This window comes from Stegostoma tigrinum, chromosome 2 (assembly GCF_030684315.1).
Source record: "Stegostoma tigrinum isolate sSteTig4 chromosome 2, sSteTig4.hap1, whole genome shotgun sequence".
Lineage (NCBI taxonomy): Eukaryota > Metazoa > Chordata > Chondrichthyes > Orectolobiformes > Stegostomatidae > Stegostoma > Stegostoma tigrinum.
Window position 1 is genome coordinate 37,999,636 of NC_081355.1, and position 17,390 is coordinate 38,017,025.

At 42.6% G+C, this 17,390-nt stretch overlaps 1 protein-coding gene across 2 annotated transcripts in view; it reads left to right on the forward strand.

Moving 5' to 3' along the window:
- Window positions 1-17,390, forward strand: part of LOC125448356 (GMP reductase 1) — a 113,494-nt gene that overhangs the window by 52,690 nt on the left and 43,414 nt on the right. For both annotated transcript variants that reach the window (XM_048523637.2, XM_059653473.1), the window contains exons 5-6: window positions 2,850-2,931; window positions 6,839-6,945. In XM_048523637.2, coding sequence (XP_048379594.1) covers window positions 2,850-2,931; window positions 6,839-6,945 — 189 coding nt within the window. The remainder of the gene's footprint in view (window positions 1-2,849; window positions 2,932-6,838; window positions 6,946-17,390) is intronic.

The following is a 17,390-nucleotide window of genomic DNA, read 5'->3' on the forward strand; positions in this document are numbered from 1 at the left end:
TATAAACCTTTACAAGTTTACCCCTCAGCCTCTGATGATCCAGGAAAAATAGCCCCAGCCACTTCTCCCTATAGGTGAAATCCTCCAACCCTGGGAACATCCTTGTAAATCCCTTTTGAACCCTTCCAAGTTTCACAACATTGTTCCTTGAACAAGGAGACCGGAATTGCATGTGATATTTCAAAAGTAGCCTAACTAACGTCCTGTACAGCTGCAACATGAGTTCCCAATTCCTATACTCAATGCACTGACAATAGACAATAGACAGAAGGTGCTGGAGTAGGCCATTCGGCCCTTCGAGCCAGCACCACCATTCATTATGATCATGGCTGATCATCCACAATCAGTATCCTGTTCCTGCCTTATCCCCATAACCCTTGATTCCACTATCTTTAAGAGCTCTGTCTATCTCTTTCTTGAAAGCATCCAGAGAATTGGCCTCCACTGCCTTCTGGGGCTGAGCATTCCTTATGTCCACCACTCTCTGGGTGAAGAAGTTTTTCCTCAACTCTGTTCTAAATGGCCTACCCCTTATTTTTAAACTGTGTCCACTGGTCCTGGACTCACCCGTCAGCAGAAACATGCTTCCTGCCTCCACAGTGTCCAATCCCTTAATAATCTTATACGTCTCAATCGGATCCCATCTTATCCTTCTAAACTCAAGAGTATAGAAGCCCAGTCGCTCCAATCTTTCAACATATGATAGTCCCGCCATCCCGGGAATTGACCTTGTGAACCTACGCTGCACTCCCTCAATAGCAAGAATGACCTTCCTCAAATTGGGAGACCAAAACTGCATATAATACTCCAGGTGCTCTCACCAGGGCCCTGTACAGCTGCAGAAGGACCTCTTTGCTCCAATACTCAATTCCTCTTGTGATGAAGGCCAGCATGCTATTAGCTTTCTTCACAACCTGCTGTACCTGCATGCTTGCTTTCATTGACTGATGTACAAGAACATCTAGATCTCGTTGTGCTTCCCCTTTACCTAACTTGACTCTATTGAGATAGTAATCTGCCTTGCTGTTCTTGCCACCAAAGTGTATAACCACACATTTATCCACATTAAACTTCATCTGCCACTCACCTAGCCTGTCCAAGTCACTCTGTATTCTAATAACATCCTCCTCACAATTCACATTGCCACCCAACTTTGTGTCATCAGCAAATTTGCTAATATTACTTCTAATGCCTTTGTCTATATCATTAATATATATCGTAAACAGCTGCGATCCCAGCACCGAACCTTGTGGTACCCCACTGGTCACTGCCTGCCATTCCGCAAGGGACCCGTTTATCACTACTCTTTGCTTTCTGTCAGCCAGCCAATTTTCAATCCAACTCAGTATTTTGCCCCCAATACCATGTGCTCTAATTTTGTTCACCAATCTCCTATGCGGGACTTTATTAAAGGTTTTCTGAAAGTCCAGGTACACTACATCCACTGGCTCTCCCTTATCCATCTTCATAGACACATCGTCAAAAAATTCCAGAAGATTATTCAAGTACGATTTCCCCTTCGTAAATCCATGCTGACTCTGACCTATTCTGTTACTGCTATCCAAATGAGTCGTAATTTCATATTTTAAAATTGACTCCAGCATCTTTCCCACCACAGACGTCAGGCTAACCGGTCTGTAATTTCCTGTTTTCTCTCTCCCTCCATTCTTGAAAAGTGGGACAACATTTGCCACCCTCCAATCCGCAGGAACTGATCCTGAATCTATAGAACCTTGGAAAATAATTACCAACGCGTCCACAATTTCTAGAGCCACCTCCTTAAGTACCCTGGGATGCAGACCATCAGGTCCCAGGGACTTATCAGCCTTCAGACCTAACAGTCTATCCAACACCATTTCCTGCCTAATATAAATACCCTTCAGTTCGTCCATTACCCTCGGTCCTTCAGCCACTGCTTCATCTGGGAGATTGCTTGTGTCTTCCCTAGTGAAGACAGATCCAAAGTACCTATTCAACTCATCTGCCATTTCCTTGTTCCCCATAATAAATTCACCCGTTTCTGACTTCAAGGCCCAATTTTAGTCGTAACCATTTTTTTTTCTAGCCAAATGCCTATTTCACTATCCTATCTCCCTGTGACTCTACTTTCAAGGAGCTACAAACTTACACTCCAAGGTCTTTTTGTAAATCAGCACTTCCCAGGACCTTACCATTGCGTGTATAAGTCCTGCCTTGATTTGCCTTTCCAAAATGCAGCACCTCACATTTATCTAAATTGAACTCTATCTGTCACTCCCCAGCCCATTGGCTCATCTGGTCAAGATTCCCATTGTACTTAGGTAACCTTCGCTGTCCACTGCACCTCCAATTTTGGTGTCATCTGCAAATTTACTAACCATACCACTTATGTTCACATCCAAATCATTTATATAAATGATAAAATGCAGGAGACGCAACACCTTTGTGGCACACCGCTGGTAATAGGCTTCCGGTCTGAAAAGCAACCCTCCACCACAACCTTCTATCTTCTACCTTCAAGCCAGTTCTGTATCCAAACACCTTAGTGAAATCCATATAGTTCACGTCCACTGCTCTGGCTCATCAATCCTCTTCTTAACTACTTCAAAAAACTCAATTAAGTCAGTGAGACATGATTTCCCACACACAAAGTCAAGGTGACAAAATCAGTCCTTGCCTTTCCAAATGTAGCTGATGTGTTAAGTGCTGAAATAGCCTATCATTTTCTGATGAATTTTCCTTGCATTAATTTTGATGACAATCATCTTCTTGGCACGCAAATCTATGTTCTTTTAAGATAATGTGCCTGCTTTTCTGCTTTTGAGTTTTATTTTATTATGTCTGGTCATTTTTGTCTTTTTAAACTAAAGGCTGGTAATGTGGTGACAGGGGAGATGGTTGAAGAGCTTATTTTATCAGGAGCTGATATCATCAAAGTGGGCATTGGACCAGGTAATTGAATAATACAGTAGGTAATGAGGGAACAAAATGCTCTGAAGTGTTACTTGGGCTGATTTCCATTTGTAAACATTCATTAAAAAATGCAGTTAGTTTTGTGTTTTGATTCTTTGAGGCTGGACAAATGACATATCCACGATTAGTTCAGTAGCTGTCCAGTAGTCTGTACCAGAAACATTAAGCAGTTTTGAAACATGTACGTTTTCTACAAAAATCCCTTCAAAGTGCTTTTGTGTGCATTTTTGTGTAAATGAATTGAGAAGTGTTGTACAGACAAAGCTGCATGGACCATGAATGCCCAGAATTTGATCGCTAATCCATATGTGTGTTTAACCCTCACAGCTAAAGCTAAACGTAGTCCCTGAGCCCTGACCATCAGGCACTCGAATCCTGACAATTCAATCACATTTATGTATGTATTCTTTATTTGTTGTACTTGGTGTTGTAACATTGTTAATTTGATAATCATAAGTCAGAACACCAAAGTCACATAACACCAGGTTACAGCCCAACAGGTTTATTTGAAATCACAAGCTGATCTTAAAACTGTGTGACCTTAGCCTCAGTTCCACCCTCTGCAAATGGATCCTCAGCTTTCTTACCTATAGGCCACAGAGAGGATAGGTAACTGTGTCTCCTCCACAATAACACTCAACACTGGAGCCCGCGAAGGATGTATCCTCAGTCCCATACTGTACTCCTGTGTACCTATGTTGCTAAATTCCGAATGAAGGCCACCTACAAGCTTGCTGATGACACACAGTAGTGGAGTGCATATGTACATAGAACATAGAACAGTACAGCACAGTACAGACCCTTCGGCCCTCGATGTTGTGCTGAACTTTTACCCTAAACCTAAAGTCTGTCTAACCTCCAACCTTACCTTACACTATCATCCATATGCCTATCTAATAGCCGTTTAAATGCCCCCAATGAGGGTGACTCCACTACCGTCTCTGGCAATGCATTCCATGCCCCTACCACTCTCTGAGTAAAGAACCTACCTCTGACGTCTCCCCTATATCTAACTAGATTCACTTTGTAACTGTGACCCCTTGTAATAGCTACCTGATTCTCTGGTTGTCCACTCTATCTATACCTCTGATCATTTTGTGCACCTCTATCAAGTCATGTGACAATGAGTCAAAATACAGAAGGGAGATAGAAGGCTTGGTGACATGGTGCAATGAAAACAATCTGTCTCCCAATGTCAGCAAAACTAAAGAATGGATCATTGTCTTCAGAAGGAAGGGAGAACACGCCCCATCTACATTGACAGAACTGAGGTTGAGAGAGCGAAGGGCATCAAGTTCCTCGGAATGACAAAGACTGACGACCTGTCCAGGACTTCCCACATAAATGTGACAGTTAAGAAGGCGCAACTATGCCTCTTCTTCCTCAGGTGGCTCAGGACATTTGGCATGTCCATAAGGTCCCTCACCAACTTCTACAGATGCACCATTGAAAGCAAACTGTCTAGGTACATAATGGCCTGGTATGGCAACTGCTGTGCCCAGGACCGTAAAAAAACTACAGAAAGTGGCATGCACAGCCCAGACCATCCCGGAAGCCAACTTTCCATCCATGGACTCTATTTAGTGATGAGTTAATGGACAAGAAGGAAAGACTAAAGATAAACAGGGCATTTTCAAATTTGAAATCTGTAACTGATGGAATAACATAAGGATCAACGCTGGGGCTTCAGCGTTGGAAGCTTTGCTACACATGCATAATCTATATTGAGACCATACCTCCTTTTCTTTTATTCATTCATGGGATGTGGGTGTTGCTGGCTAGGCCAGCATTTATTGCTCATCTTAATTGCCCAGAGGGCAGTTAAGAGTCAACCACATTGCTGTGGGTCAGAGTCACATGTAGGCCTGACCAGGTAAGGATGGCACTTGCCTTCCCAGAAGGACATTTGTGAACCAGATGGGTTTTTCCTGACAATTGACAATGGAGTTTGGAAGAAGATCTTTGTTAGACTCTTAATTCCAGATTCTTTATTGAGCTCAAATTTCACCATCTGCTATGGCAGGATTCGAACCTCGGTCTTCAGAACATTAGCTGAGTTTCCTGGATTAATAAGTCTAGTGATAATACCACTTGGCCATTGCCTCCCCTGAAGAACTGCATGCTGTTTTGTTTTCCATACATAAAGAAGGATATACTTCCATTGAAGATGATAAGGTGAAAGTTCACTAGATTGGCTCTGGGAGATGAGAGGGTTGTCCTATGTTGAGAGGCTGAATACATAGGCCCAAGTGCACTCACATTTAAAAGATGTGACATGATCTCAGTGGAACATATAATATTCTGAACTATTTGATAGGATAGGCATTGAGACAAGTGAGTATTTGTTTTTTCGGGCTGGGAAATCTGGAACATAGAGCAAGGGGTTGATCATTTAGGAGTGAGATATGGAGCATTTTTTTTCAGTCAACAGATTGTGAATCTTTTGATGGGGGAAGAGTTCCCAAATTGTGTTTGGGAGGTTTTTATTATTCAGCACATTTTTGGATGAGCATGGAAAGAAGCATTGCTAGATTTTGTTTTGGAATTGTGGTAGGTCAAGTGGAGTATCAGTCGTGGAACAGTGGTCATTGCTAATTTAACCCTTACAATATCATGAGAAAGGACAAGGAGCAGTGCAGACTTTAAAAACTATTTAATTGGATGAGGGTCATTTTCAGTTTGATAACAGATCTGGTATAGGCAGAATGGAAAGGAAGATTGGTAGGCAAATTTGTAATGGAACAATGAGCTCCCCTTAAGGGTGGGATAGTTTGGATATTGTTGAGGTACATTCCATGAGCAGTCACCCAGAATCAGAGTTTGATTGAAGTTGAATGAGATAGAAAGTAGGATGAAACAGAAATAGGCTGTATATCATATGTTCAGGATAATAATACATATGAGGGCCATGTTGAATATAGAAAGCCCAAAGTCATGAGGTTTTTCACCTCACTTCCCTTTACACAATTAGCTTTTTAAACAATATGGGATATGAACATCCCCAATTTTGACTACTCAGTAATTGGCACACTTATCTCTCATTTCCCTGTGACTTTGCTGAGAGAGGTTTTGAGAAGAGACTGACAGGTATCACAAAAAAGAATCCAAAAGTCTTCTGTAAGTAGTAGCAGTATGTAGTAAAAGAACACACAATGAGGGTCAGGGCTGATTTTGAGAGATTATGAAAATGATTTATGAGAATGGTTCTAAATTGCAAAACTTCAGTTATGTGGATAGATTGAAGAAGCTGAAGAATTGTGCCTTTTAAAAGAAATTTGGTATGTACTTGAAGTGAAAAAATTCTTAGGGCTGTAAGCTATGTGGAAAGGACAGACACATAGGACAAGCTGAGTAGTTCTTGCAGAGAGCCATTTTGGCTTCCCTTTGAACTGTAGGCATTCTATGTATTCTATCCTGCTGTTTATGCCTGAATAGTATTCAATGAATCAATATTGTGATTCACCTACTCCTGTCAGACTTGGCTTTTTCTTTGAGAAATCAGACAGTTGCTGGTTCAAGCCTAAGCCCAGGACTGGAAATATAAACTACCCTTATAAAACCACCCCCACCCCAGGAAGTATATCCTTTTTAAATCAAAGTTTTTTTGCCAAGTGAAACGGATGTGAAAATCCCATTGCAGTATACAAAGCACATGTGGAAAATTCTCAATGTCCTCCCTCATCCAGAACACAAAAATAATCAATTGGCTATATGTTTACCTGTCATTTTTGGGATCTTGGGCGCAATTGGCCACCCTTTTTGTACATTTAACATTTGTGACAACAAGTTATTAATTACTTTGCGAATTCCTGAAAATATCATAAAAGAACATATAAAGTCACGTTTTTGTTCTTTATTGGTGTAAACTATTTTTAAATCTTTCTAGGTTCTGTGTGCACAACTCGGATTAAAACAGGAGTTGGCTACCCTCAGCTGAGTGCAGTAATTGAGTGTGCCGACTCTGCTCATGGCCTTAAAGGACACATCATCTCTGTGAGTGACACACTTAATATCAGTTAAACTAGTTAACTTTAGGGAGTGGACTTGATAAATGATTTTCTTTATTAACAGAACTTTATTTGGTTGGATATCTTGTATTCAAGAGACGTGTTTGGGGGACATATTCAAATATACAAAAATAGATTATAGAGTTTAAGGGGATGGCTTCCCATCACCATCTTAAGGATAATTAGGGATGGTCAATAAATGTTGGCCTCACCAGTGACACATACATTCTATGAATAAAGAAGTTTTAAAAATCATAGTTTGATCATTTAGGCCGTTTTAGAAGGACATGCTTTTTAGACTTGTTTGTGGTAATTCTGCACAACTTTACTGCTATTTCCTGTTAATGAATTACTTTTTGTTTGATACATTGATAATGCCTGTTTAGAACCCACATTACGCCCTCTCATTAGAGTAACTGTGATGTTTAAAGTATGGACTGGAATACATTATGTTAACAGTGAGGTAACTATTAACTATTGTTGATTACACAGTGAGAACACATGATGAAAGTTACCAGACCCAATGTAGAGAGCAGAGAGATCTCGGTGTCCATGTACACAGATCCTTGAAAGTTGCCACCCAGGTTGACAGGGCTGTTAAGAAGGCATACAGTGTTTTAGCTTTTATTAATAGAGGAATCAGGTACCGGAACCAAGAGGTTATGGTGAAGCTGTACAAAACTCTGGTGCGGCCGCACTTGGAGTATTATGTACAGTTCTGGTCACCACATTATAAGAAGGATGTGGACGCTTTGGAAAGGGTGCAGAGGAGATTTACTAGGATGTTGCCTGGTATGGAGGGAAGGTCTTACAAGGAAAGGCCGAGGGACTTGAGGCTGTTTTTATTAGAGAGAAGAAGGTTGAGAGGTAACTTAATTGAAACATATAAAATAATCAGAGGGTTAGATAGGGTGGATAGGGAGAGCCTTTTTCCTAGGATGGTGACAGCGAGCACGAGGGGGCATTGCTTTAAATTGAGGGGTGAAAGATATAGGACAGGTGTCAGAGGTAGTTTCTTTACTCAGAGAGTAGTAAGGGAATGGAACTCTTTGCCTGCAACGGTAGTAGATTCGCCAACTTTAAGCACATTTAAGTCGTCATTGGATAAGCATATGGACATACATGGAATAGTGTAGGTTAGATGGGCTTGAGATCGGTATGACAGGTCGGCACAACATCGAGGGCCGAAGGGCCTGTACTGTGCTGTAATGTTCTATGTTCTATGTTCTATGTAATCAAGATTATATTAAAGCCTGCAATAAAGCAGTTCGTCATCAACTAAACCTCATTATTGTCCAGATAAGATACAAGATACAGAATAACGTGACATAGGGAAACTTACATTAGTGTGTTGAGATAATTACCACTTTGTAAAGATCCGCATGGAGTCTGAAGTCTGTCTATCACTGCCTTGAAGTACAGAGAATTTCTGAAAATTATCATCGGAGTCTCCAGTGTTTCTTCTCTTGCGATAAATGCTGAGGAGCTCTCAATCAGGGAATGCAACAATAAAAGGGCTCATTATACAAAGTAACATCCATTAAAATTAATAGATGGAAAATAATCCCATCTACAAATGAAGCATACTGTGTCCATGGCCAAATCTTTGCTGGCCATAGCCCATAGTACATTCCTACAAAAGGCAAAGTAATGCAAAAAAAGCCAGAGCCCTCTGGATGTTAAAAGAGATAGTAATAAAAGCAAAATGGTGGAGAAATTCAGCTGACAGAATTTGCGGAGAGAAACAGAACTAATATTCCAAGTCCAGTCTCACTGTGCAATCAACAATTATAAATAGTCACCTCACTGTTAACATAATTGATTTATTTCCTGTAAAACTGAGAAGGCTAAGTTGGGACCCAGACTGAGGTGTACCAAATTATGATGGACACGGATGGGATAGATTGAAAGAAACCTTTCTCGTAGTGGAGGAATCAATAACTGGAGAGGGGATGGGGCACTCTCATGATTAGAACCAGCTGGATCTTGTTGACTATGAGATCCTTGATTGGGGTTGTTAACCGTGACCAAACAGGAAAGTCCTGGCTGACTAATATAACGAGGAGATTTAGAATCTCCTCAGTTCAGGGACTGACTTCTGAGCTGACTGGCCACAGCCAGTCTACAGTATATAAGTAAATAAAGGGTGACTTGGTGAAGGGATACTGGCCTCAGTGCAGCTGTTTCAGGAGGCGTGAGAGTTCATGGGGTCCACAGTCAATGTTAAGAGGTTCCAGGGCAACTGGATGCTGCTGTGTTACTGCCTCTGCAGGTTCTGTCCTGCCACCGAGACAGAATGTATGCAAATAATGATGGTACTGGATTGATTGCTGCTTTGCTTTTTGTTTGCACTTAGAGGCAAAACAATACAGTGAGCTTGATGAACACAGCAGGCCAAGCAGCATCAGAGGAGCAAAGGCTGACGTTTCGGGCCTAGACCCTTCTTCAGAAATGGGGGAGGGGAAGGGGGTTCTGAAATAAATAGGAGCGGGGGGGAGGCAGCTAGAAGATAGTTAGAGGAGAAGATAGGCAGAGAGGAGACAGATAGGTCAAAGGGGCGGGGATGGAGCCTGTAAAGGTGAGTGTAGGTGGGGAGGTAGGGAGGAGATAGGTCAGTCCAGAGAGGACGGGCAGGTCAAGGGGGCAGGATGAGGATAGTAGGTAGGATGTGGGGGTGGGGCTCGAGGTCGGAGGAGGGGATAGGTGGGAGGAAGGACTGGTTAGGGAGGCGGGGACAAGCTGGGCTGGTTTTGGGATGCAGTAGGGACAGAGGAGATTTTGAAACTTGTGAAGTCCACATTGATACCATTGGGCTACAGGGTTCCCAAGCAGAATAATGAGTTGCTTTTCCTGCAACCTTTGGGTAGCATCGTTGTGGCGCTGCAGGAGGCCCAGGATGGACATGTCATCTGAGGAATAGGAGGGGGAGTTGAAATGGTTCCAGTCTGGGAGGTGCAGTTGTTCAGTGCAAACCAAGCGTAGGTGCTCTGCAAAGCGGTCCCCAAGACTCCACTTGGTTCCCCGATGTAGAAGACGCCACAACGGGAACAGTGGATGCAGTATACCAAAATTAGCAGATGTGCAGGTGAACATCTGCTTAATGTGGAAAGTCTTCTTGGGGGCCTGGGATGGGGGTGAGGAGGGAGGTGTAGGGGCAGGTATAGCACTTCCTACGGTTGCAGGGAACGTGCTGGGTGTGATCGGGCTGGAGGGGAATATGGAGTGGACAAGGGAGTCACAGAGAGAGTGGTCCCTCCGGAAAGCAGATAAGGGTAGGGAGGGAAAAATGTCTTTGTTAGTGGGGTCGGATTGTAGATAGCGGAAGTGTTAGAGGATGATACGTTGTATCTGGAGGTTGGTGGGCTGGCATGTGAGGATGAGGGGGATTCTGCCTTGGTTGTCCTCCCCCAATAACAACCAAAGCAGAATCCCCTCGTCTTCACGTACCACCCCACCAACCTCCAGATCCAACGCATCATCCTCCGTCATCTGCAATCTGACCCCACCACCAAAGATATTTTTCCCTCCCCACCCTTATCTGCTTTCTGGAGAGACCACTCTCTCAATGATTCCCTTGTCCGCTCCACACTTTCCTCGAGCCCCACCACACCCAGCACTTTTCCCTGCGACAGCAGGAAGTGCTGCACCGGCCCCTACACCTCCCTCCTCACCCCCATCCCAGGCCCCAAGAAGACTTTCCACATCAAGCAGATGTTCACCTGCACATCTGCTAGTGTGGTATACTGCATCCACTGTTCCTGCTGTGGTCTCCTCTACATTGGGGAAATTAAGCGGAGGCTTGGGGACCGCTTTGCAGAACACCTACGCTTGGTTCACACTAAACAACTGCACCTCTCAGTCGCGAACGATTTCAACTCCCCCTCCCATTCCTCAGACGACATGTCCATCCCGGGCCTCCTGCAGTGCCACAACGATGCTACCTGAAGGTTGCAGGAACTACAACTCATATTCTGCTTGGGAACCCTGCAGCCCAATGGTATCAATGTGGACTTCACAAGCTTCAAAATCTCCCCTCTCCCTACCGCATCCCAAAACCAGCCCAGATTGCCCCTGCCTCCCTAACCTGTCCTTCATCCAACCTATCCCCTCCTCCCACCTTAAGCCCCACCCCCATCTCCTACCTCATCCTGCCCCCTTGACCTGCCCGTCCTCCCTGGACTGACCTATCTCCTCCATACCTCCCCACCTACACTCACCTTTACAGGCTCCATCCTTGCCTCTTTGACTTATTTGTCTCCTCTCTGCCTGCCTTTCTTCTCCACTATACATCTGCTATCCACCTCCTGCTGTCTCCCTATTTGTTTCAGAACCCCCTTCCCCTCCCCGATTTCTGAAGGAGGGTCTAGGCCCGAAACACCAGCCTTCCTGCTCCTCTGATGCTGGTTGGTCTGTTGTGTTCATCTAGCTGTACACCTTGTTATCTCAGATTCTCCAGCATCTGCAATCCTACTATCTCTATACAGTGAGCTTGTAAGTTCTAAGTGATGCTATCCAAATTTGGCTCACCCTCTGCCTAAATGTTGTCCCTGTGGTCCCTTTTAAATCTTTCCCCCTCACCTTAAACCTATGCCCTCTAGTTTTGGACTATCCCATCTTGTCTATTTACCCTAAACATGCCCCTCATGATTTTATAAACCTCCATAACGTCACCCTTCAGACCCTGAAGTTCCAGCAAAAATAGCCCCAGCCTGTTTTCCTCTCCCTGTAGCTCAAACTCTCCATTCCTAGCAATATTCTTGTAAATCTTTACTGAGCGCCTTCAAAGTTCATAACATCCTCCAGGGAGACCAGAATTGTATGCAATATTCCAAAAATGGCAGAACCAATGGAGTAAGAGTGATTCAAACAAGTTCTGTAAACTGTAACATAGTTTGTGGTTTTCTTTTGATTTATAAACATTGATATCATTCAGTTAAAACTACATGGGCATCCTCTTTGTGAACATGTTCAGTAGCTTATCTCCAGATAAATTGAAAAGAAAAATAAAACTTATTGTCCATCGAGCCAGATTTCACTCTGTCATCTGACTTGTCCTATATGACTATGATCTTGAATCATACCATTTGGTGAAGACAGCTGCAAAGTACTCATGTATTCTATCAATCATACCCATTGCTTCTCTGTATAAATCCCCTTTTAGGCCCTAATCAACCCCCATTTTCTTATAAGAGATATATAGTTAGTTTATTTATTTTCTGCTGGGCTCTTCTTGTATTCTTCCTTTTTATTCCACTTCCTATATTCAACTTGGTTTCCACTTGTATTATCATCTTTCTCTGCCTCAACTTACTCTCCGCCTAAAATACAAACAAAATACTGCAGATACTGGAAATCTGAAATAAAAGTATAAAATGCTGGAGAAACTCAGCAGGTCTGGCAGCAACATGTTCAAAGACTCTTCTTCAAAACTTCAGAACATTTACAGAACAGAACTAGACTCAGCCTAACTAGTCTCTTGTTATAAATGAATTGTTCCAGCATATGTGCTGGTGAATCTCATCTTGCACCTTCGCTCGTGCAATCTCATCCTTCCTGGAGTGTAGCAAACAGAACTGCGCAGAGTACTCCAGCTGTTGCCTAAATAATGTCTTTTACAACTCCATCATAATTTCACTGCCTTTATGTCCAGTGCCTGCATTAATAAAGTTAAATATCCCACATGCCTTATGAACCACCTTATCTAATAGTCCTATTGCCTTCAAGGATTTATGAACATGTATGGCCAGGTGCCTCTGATCCTCTGTGCTTCTTAGAGTCCTACCATGCATTGTGTATAGCCTAGCTTGTAAATCCTTTCAAGATGCACATTTTTCAGGATTAAGTTAAATTTGCCATTGTTCTGTCTATTTTACCAGCCCTCCTAATATCATCCTGTAATCTAAGACTTTTATCTTCACTATTTACCACACCATCAATCTTTGTGCCATCTGTGAACTTGGTCATTAATGTACACTTTAAGCACCACCGGACCCAGCCTCAAATCATGTAGTATGTCACAGACACATGCTTCAAGTCACAAAAACAACCTTCAACCATTATTCTGTCTTAGGCCACTAAGCCAATTTTGGATCCAATTTACCAAGTTTCCTTGCATCCCATGGGCTTTTAGCTTCTTAGCCAGTCTCCCATATGAGACCTTGTCAAAAGCTTAACTGAAGTCCGTTTCGACTACATTCATTGCACAACCCTCATCAATTCCCCTAATCAGCTCCTTGAAAAACTCAATCAAACCTGAGAGACATGATTTCCCTTGCTGTTATCAGACTTCTGAGTGGACCTCTTTAACACTAATACTGATCTACTAATCTCTCTACACTAATCTCTCTTTGTGTCTTTTTGGCAGCTGTAAATTGTATCCTGCACTCTGTTCTGTTACCCTGATGCACTTGTCCTGTACAATCTGCCTGTAAAGCATTTAAGATAGCACTTTTCACTATACCTCGATAGACATGACAGTAATAAATCAAATCAAATCAAACAAAATTATGCTAACTACCCCAGCCTCTCTAAGTAAAGATTAATCCTATTCCTGATACATTTTTTACACTAGATTCCCCACCACTGATGTTACATCCACAGAGTTATAATTCCCTGGTTTATCCCGACCACAGTTCTTGAACAGATTGATATAATAGTAGCGAGGAGTTATTGGAGGGCTTTGGCACATTTAAAAGTGGACAAATTCACATGTCCAAATATGTTGTATCCCAGGCTGCTATGGGAGATGAGGGAGGAAATTACAGCAGACTGACCAAAATTTTCAAGTGATCTCTGGCCACATGGCAATGCCAGAGGACCTGAGGACAGTTAATGTGATTCCACTTTACAAGAAAGGTAGTAGAGATGGAGCAGGAAACTATAGACCAGTGAGTCTAACATCAGTGGTAGGGAAACTATTGGACAAAACAGTGTAGGAGAAAATGAATCTCCATTTAAAAAGGCAAGATTGGATCAAGATAGTCAGCATCACTTTGTCATTCCTAACAAATCTGATGGATTTTTTTTGAGGTGGTGAATAAGTGTTTGAATGAGGGTAGGGCTGTTGATGTAGTTTATTTGGATTTCGGCAAGGCCTTTGGCAAGGACCCATACGGGAAACTGATAAAGAAGGTAAACACTCATGGGATCCAGGGCATCTTGGCAAGTTGGATCTAAAAATGGCTTAGTGATAAGCGACAGGTAGCAGCAGCAGGCTTTTTATGTGGCTGGAGCCATTTTTTTGCTGATTGCTGGGAAATTAAGGGTAATTAAGAGTCATTCACATTGTGGACCTGGAGTCACATGTAGGCCAGACCAGGTAAGGTGGCAGTTGCCTTCCGTAAAGGACATTAGTGCACCAGGTGAGTTTTTCTGACAATCAACAAAAGATTCATGGTGATCATTAGATTCTTAACTCCAGACTTTTTTTTTCATTGAATTTAAATTCTACCATCTGCCATAGCAAGATTTGAACCCGGGTCCCCAGAATGTTACCTGAGTCTCTGGAATAACAGTCCAGTGATAATATACTGGGCTGTTGCCTTCCCTAATGCAGCGGTATACCACAGAGATCAATGTGGGTCTCTTATAACCTGTGATATAAATGATGTAGCTGAGACTGTGCAGGGACAGCATTGATAAGTAAGTTACAGATGACACAAAGATCGGCTAGCTAGTTGACAGAAGGAAACTTTTAAGATTAAAGTGGAATATAAGCTGATCAGTCAGATTGGCAGGTCAGTGGCAGCTAGAATTTAACTCTGATAAATGTACGATGAATGATCAAGACAAGAGAATACTCAATGAATGGCAAGACCGTAGGAACTCAGAGGAACAGAGGGATCTTGAGGTGCTTGTCCACAGATCCCTCATGATGGCAGCACAGGTCAATAGTGTAGTTTAGAAGGCATACCGGATACTTGCTTTATCAGTCTGGCATAGATTAAAGGAGCAGGAGGTCATTTGGAGTTGTGCAGAACTTTGTTTAGGCTACAGCTGGAGTGCAGTCTGCAGTTTTGAACACCACAGTATAGAAAGGATGTGATTGCACTGGAGGGGTTGTAAAGGAGATTCACCAGAATTGCCTGGATGGAACATTTCAGATATGAAGAGAGACTGGATAAACTTAGGTTGTTTTCTTTGAAGAAGAGAGGGTTAGGGGGCATTCCTGATGGAGCTGCATAAGAGTATGAGGTGCACGGACAGGGTAAATAGAAAGCAGCTGTTTCTCTTATTTGAAGGGTCAGTAATAAGGGGGCATACTTTTAAAGTGATACGCAGGTTGTTTAGAAGGGATTTGAGGAAAAATCTTTACACCCTTAGGTTGGTGGAGCCAGGAATGCTCTGCCTGGGAGTGTAGTTGAGGCAGGATCCCTCAACTTTTAATAAATATTTGAATGAGCTCTTTAAGTGTCATAATAATCAAGGCTATGGGCCTAGTGCAAGACAATGGGATTAGTGTAGGTAGTATTATATATTTTGGAGAGAGACGCGAGGGGCAATAGGGCCTCCTCTGTACTGTATGATTCTATAACTCAGCAGAGGAGGTGGCTCCATAAACATGACCCTTCTCTATAATGGGGGAGCCCAGCACATCAGTGAAAAAGATAAGGCTGATCATTCCTAATAATCTTTAGCCAGAAGCGTCAAGTGGATGATTCTTTTCAGCCTCCTCCAGAGATCCTCAGAATCACAGGTGCAAGTCTTCAACAAATTCAGTTCACTCCATGTGATATTAAGGAACAGCTGAAGGCTATGGGCCCTGGCAACATTCCAGTGATAGAACTAAAGACATGTGCTCCAGAACTTGATGCATCCCTAGCCAAGCTGTTCCTGTGCAGCAACAACACTGGAATCTATCCAACAATGTGTAAAATTGCCCAGCATGCCCTGTACCCAAATGAAAATGAAAAATCAAGCCCAGAGAATTATTGTCCCATCCATCTACTCTCAATCATCAATAAAGTGATGAAGGTGCCATCAAACAGCCATTGCTAGCAATAATCTGCTCACTGATGCTCAGTTTGCTTTTTCCAGGACCACTTAGTTCCTGACCTTATTACAGCTTTGGTTCAAACATGGATAAAAAAGCTGAATTTCAGAAATGAGATGTGAGTGACGGCCCTTGACGTAAAGGCCATATTTGACTGACTGCGGCACCAAGGAGCCCTAGCAAATCTGATATTAATGGGAATCAGGGGAACACTCCACTGGGCACAAAGCAAAATGAATGTGGTTGTTGCATGTCAGTCATCTCAAGTCCAAGACATTTCTGCAAGAGTTCCTCAGGTTAGAATCCTAGGTCCAATTATCTTTACCTGCTTCATCAATGACCTTCCCTCTACTACAAGACCAAAAGTGGGAATGTTTCCTGATGACTGCACAATATTCAGCAATATTCTCAACTCCTCAGATACTGAATGAGTAATACCCAAATGCAGCAGAACCTGGACAGTGTGCAATTTTGGACTGATAGGTGGCAGATAACATTTATGCTGCACAGATGTCAGGCAATAACTATATTTAAGAATAGAGTCTAACCAGCAGCCCTTGATATTTAATGGCATTACCATTACTGAATCCCCCGCTATCAGCATCCTGGGAGTTACCATTGCTCAGAAACTGAACTAGGCTAGTATAAGTACTATAATTACAGGAGCAGGCCAGAGGCTAGGAATCCTGCAACAAGTCATTCACCTGATTCCAGAAAGCCCATCTACCATCTACAAAACACAAGTCAGGAATGTGATGGAATACTCCCCATTTGCCTGGGTGAGGACAGGGAAAAAAAATTATGATCTTGCTCTGCCTCCTTCTACTTACTTGGATTGTGCATCACAACTTTTCAGCCTATAGTGTAATGCTGGGCAATGTCAAAACACATCTGTTCATTAATTTATAATAAATTGAGTGCAATATATTTTAAAAAGAAGTCTTAATGTCTAGTTCAGCAGTCATTCTGATTCATATGGTGCAAGTAAAGCCACTGAAAACAATCATCTGAAACATATAGGCAGGGATGTTTGCAGATTCTGGACTTAGAACATAGAACATAGAACATTACAGCACAGTACAGGCCCTTCAGCCCTCGATGTTGTGCTGACCTGTCATACCGATCTCAAGCCCATCTAACCTACACTATTCCATGTACGTCCATATGCTTGTCCAACGATGACTTAAATGTACCTAAAGTTGGCGAATCTACTACCGTTGCAGGCAAAGCGTTCCATTCCCTTACTACTCTCTGAGTAAAGAAACTACGTCTGACATCTGTCCTATATCTTTCAGCCCTCAATTTAAAGCTTCTGCCCCCTCGTGCTCGCCGTCACCATCCTAGGAAAAAGGCTCTCCCTATCCACCCTATCTAACCCTCTGATTATTTTATATGTCTCAATTAAGTCACCTCTCAACCTTCTTCTCTCTAATGAAAAC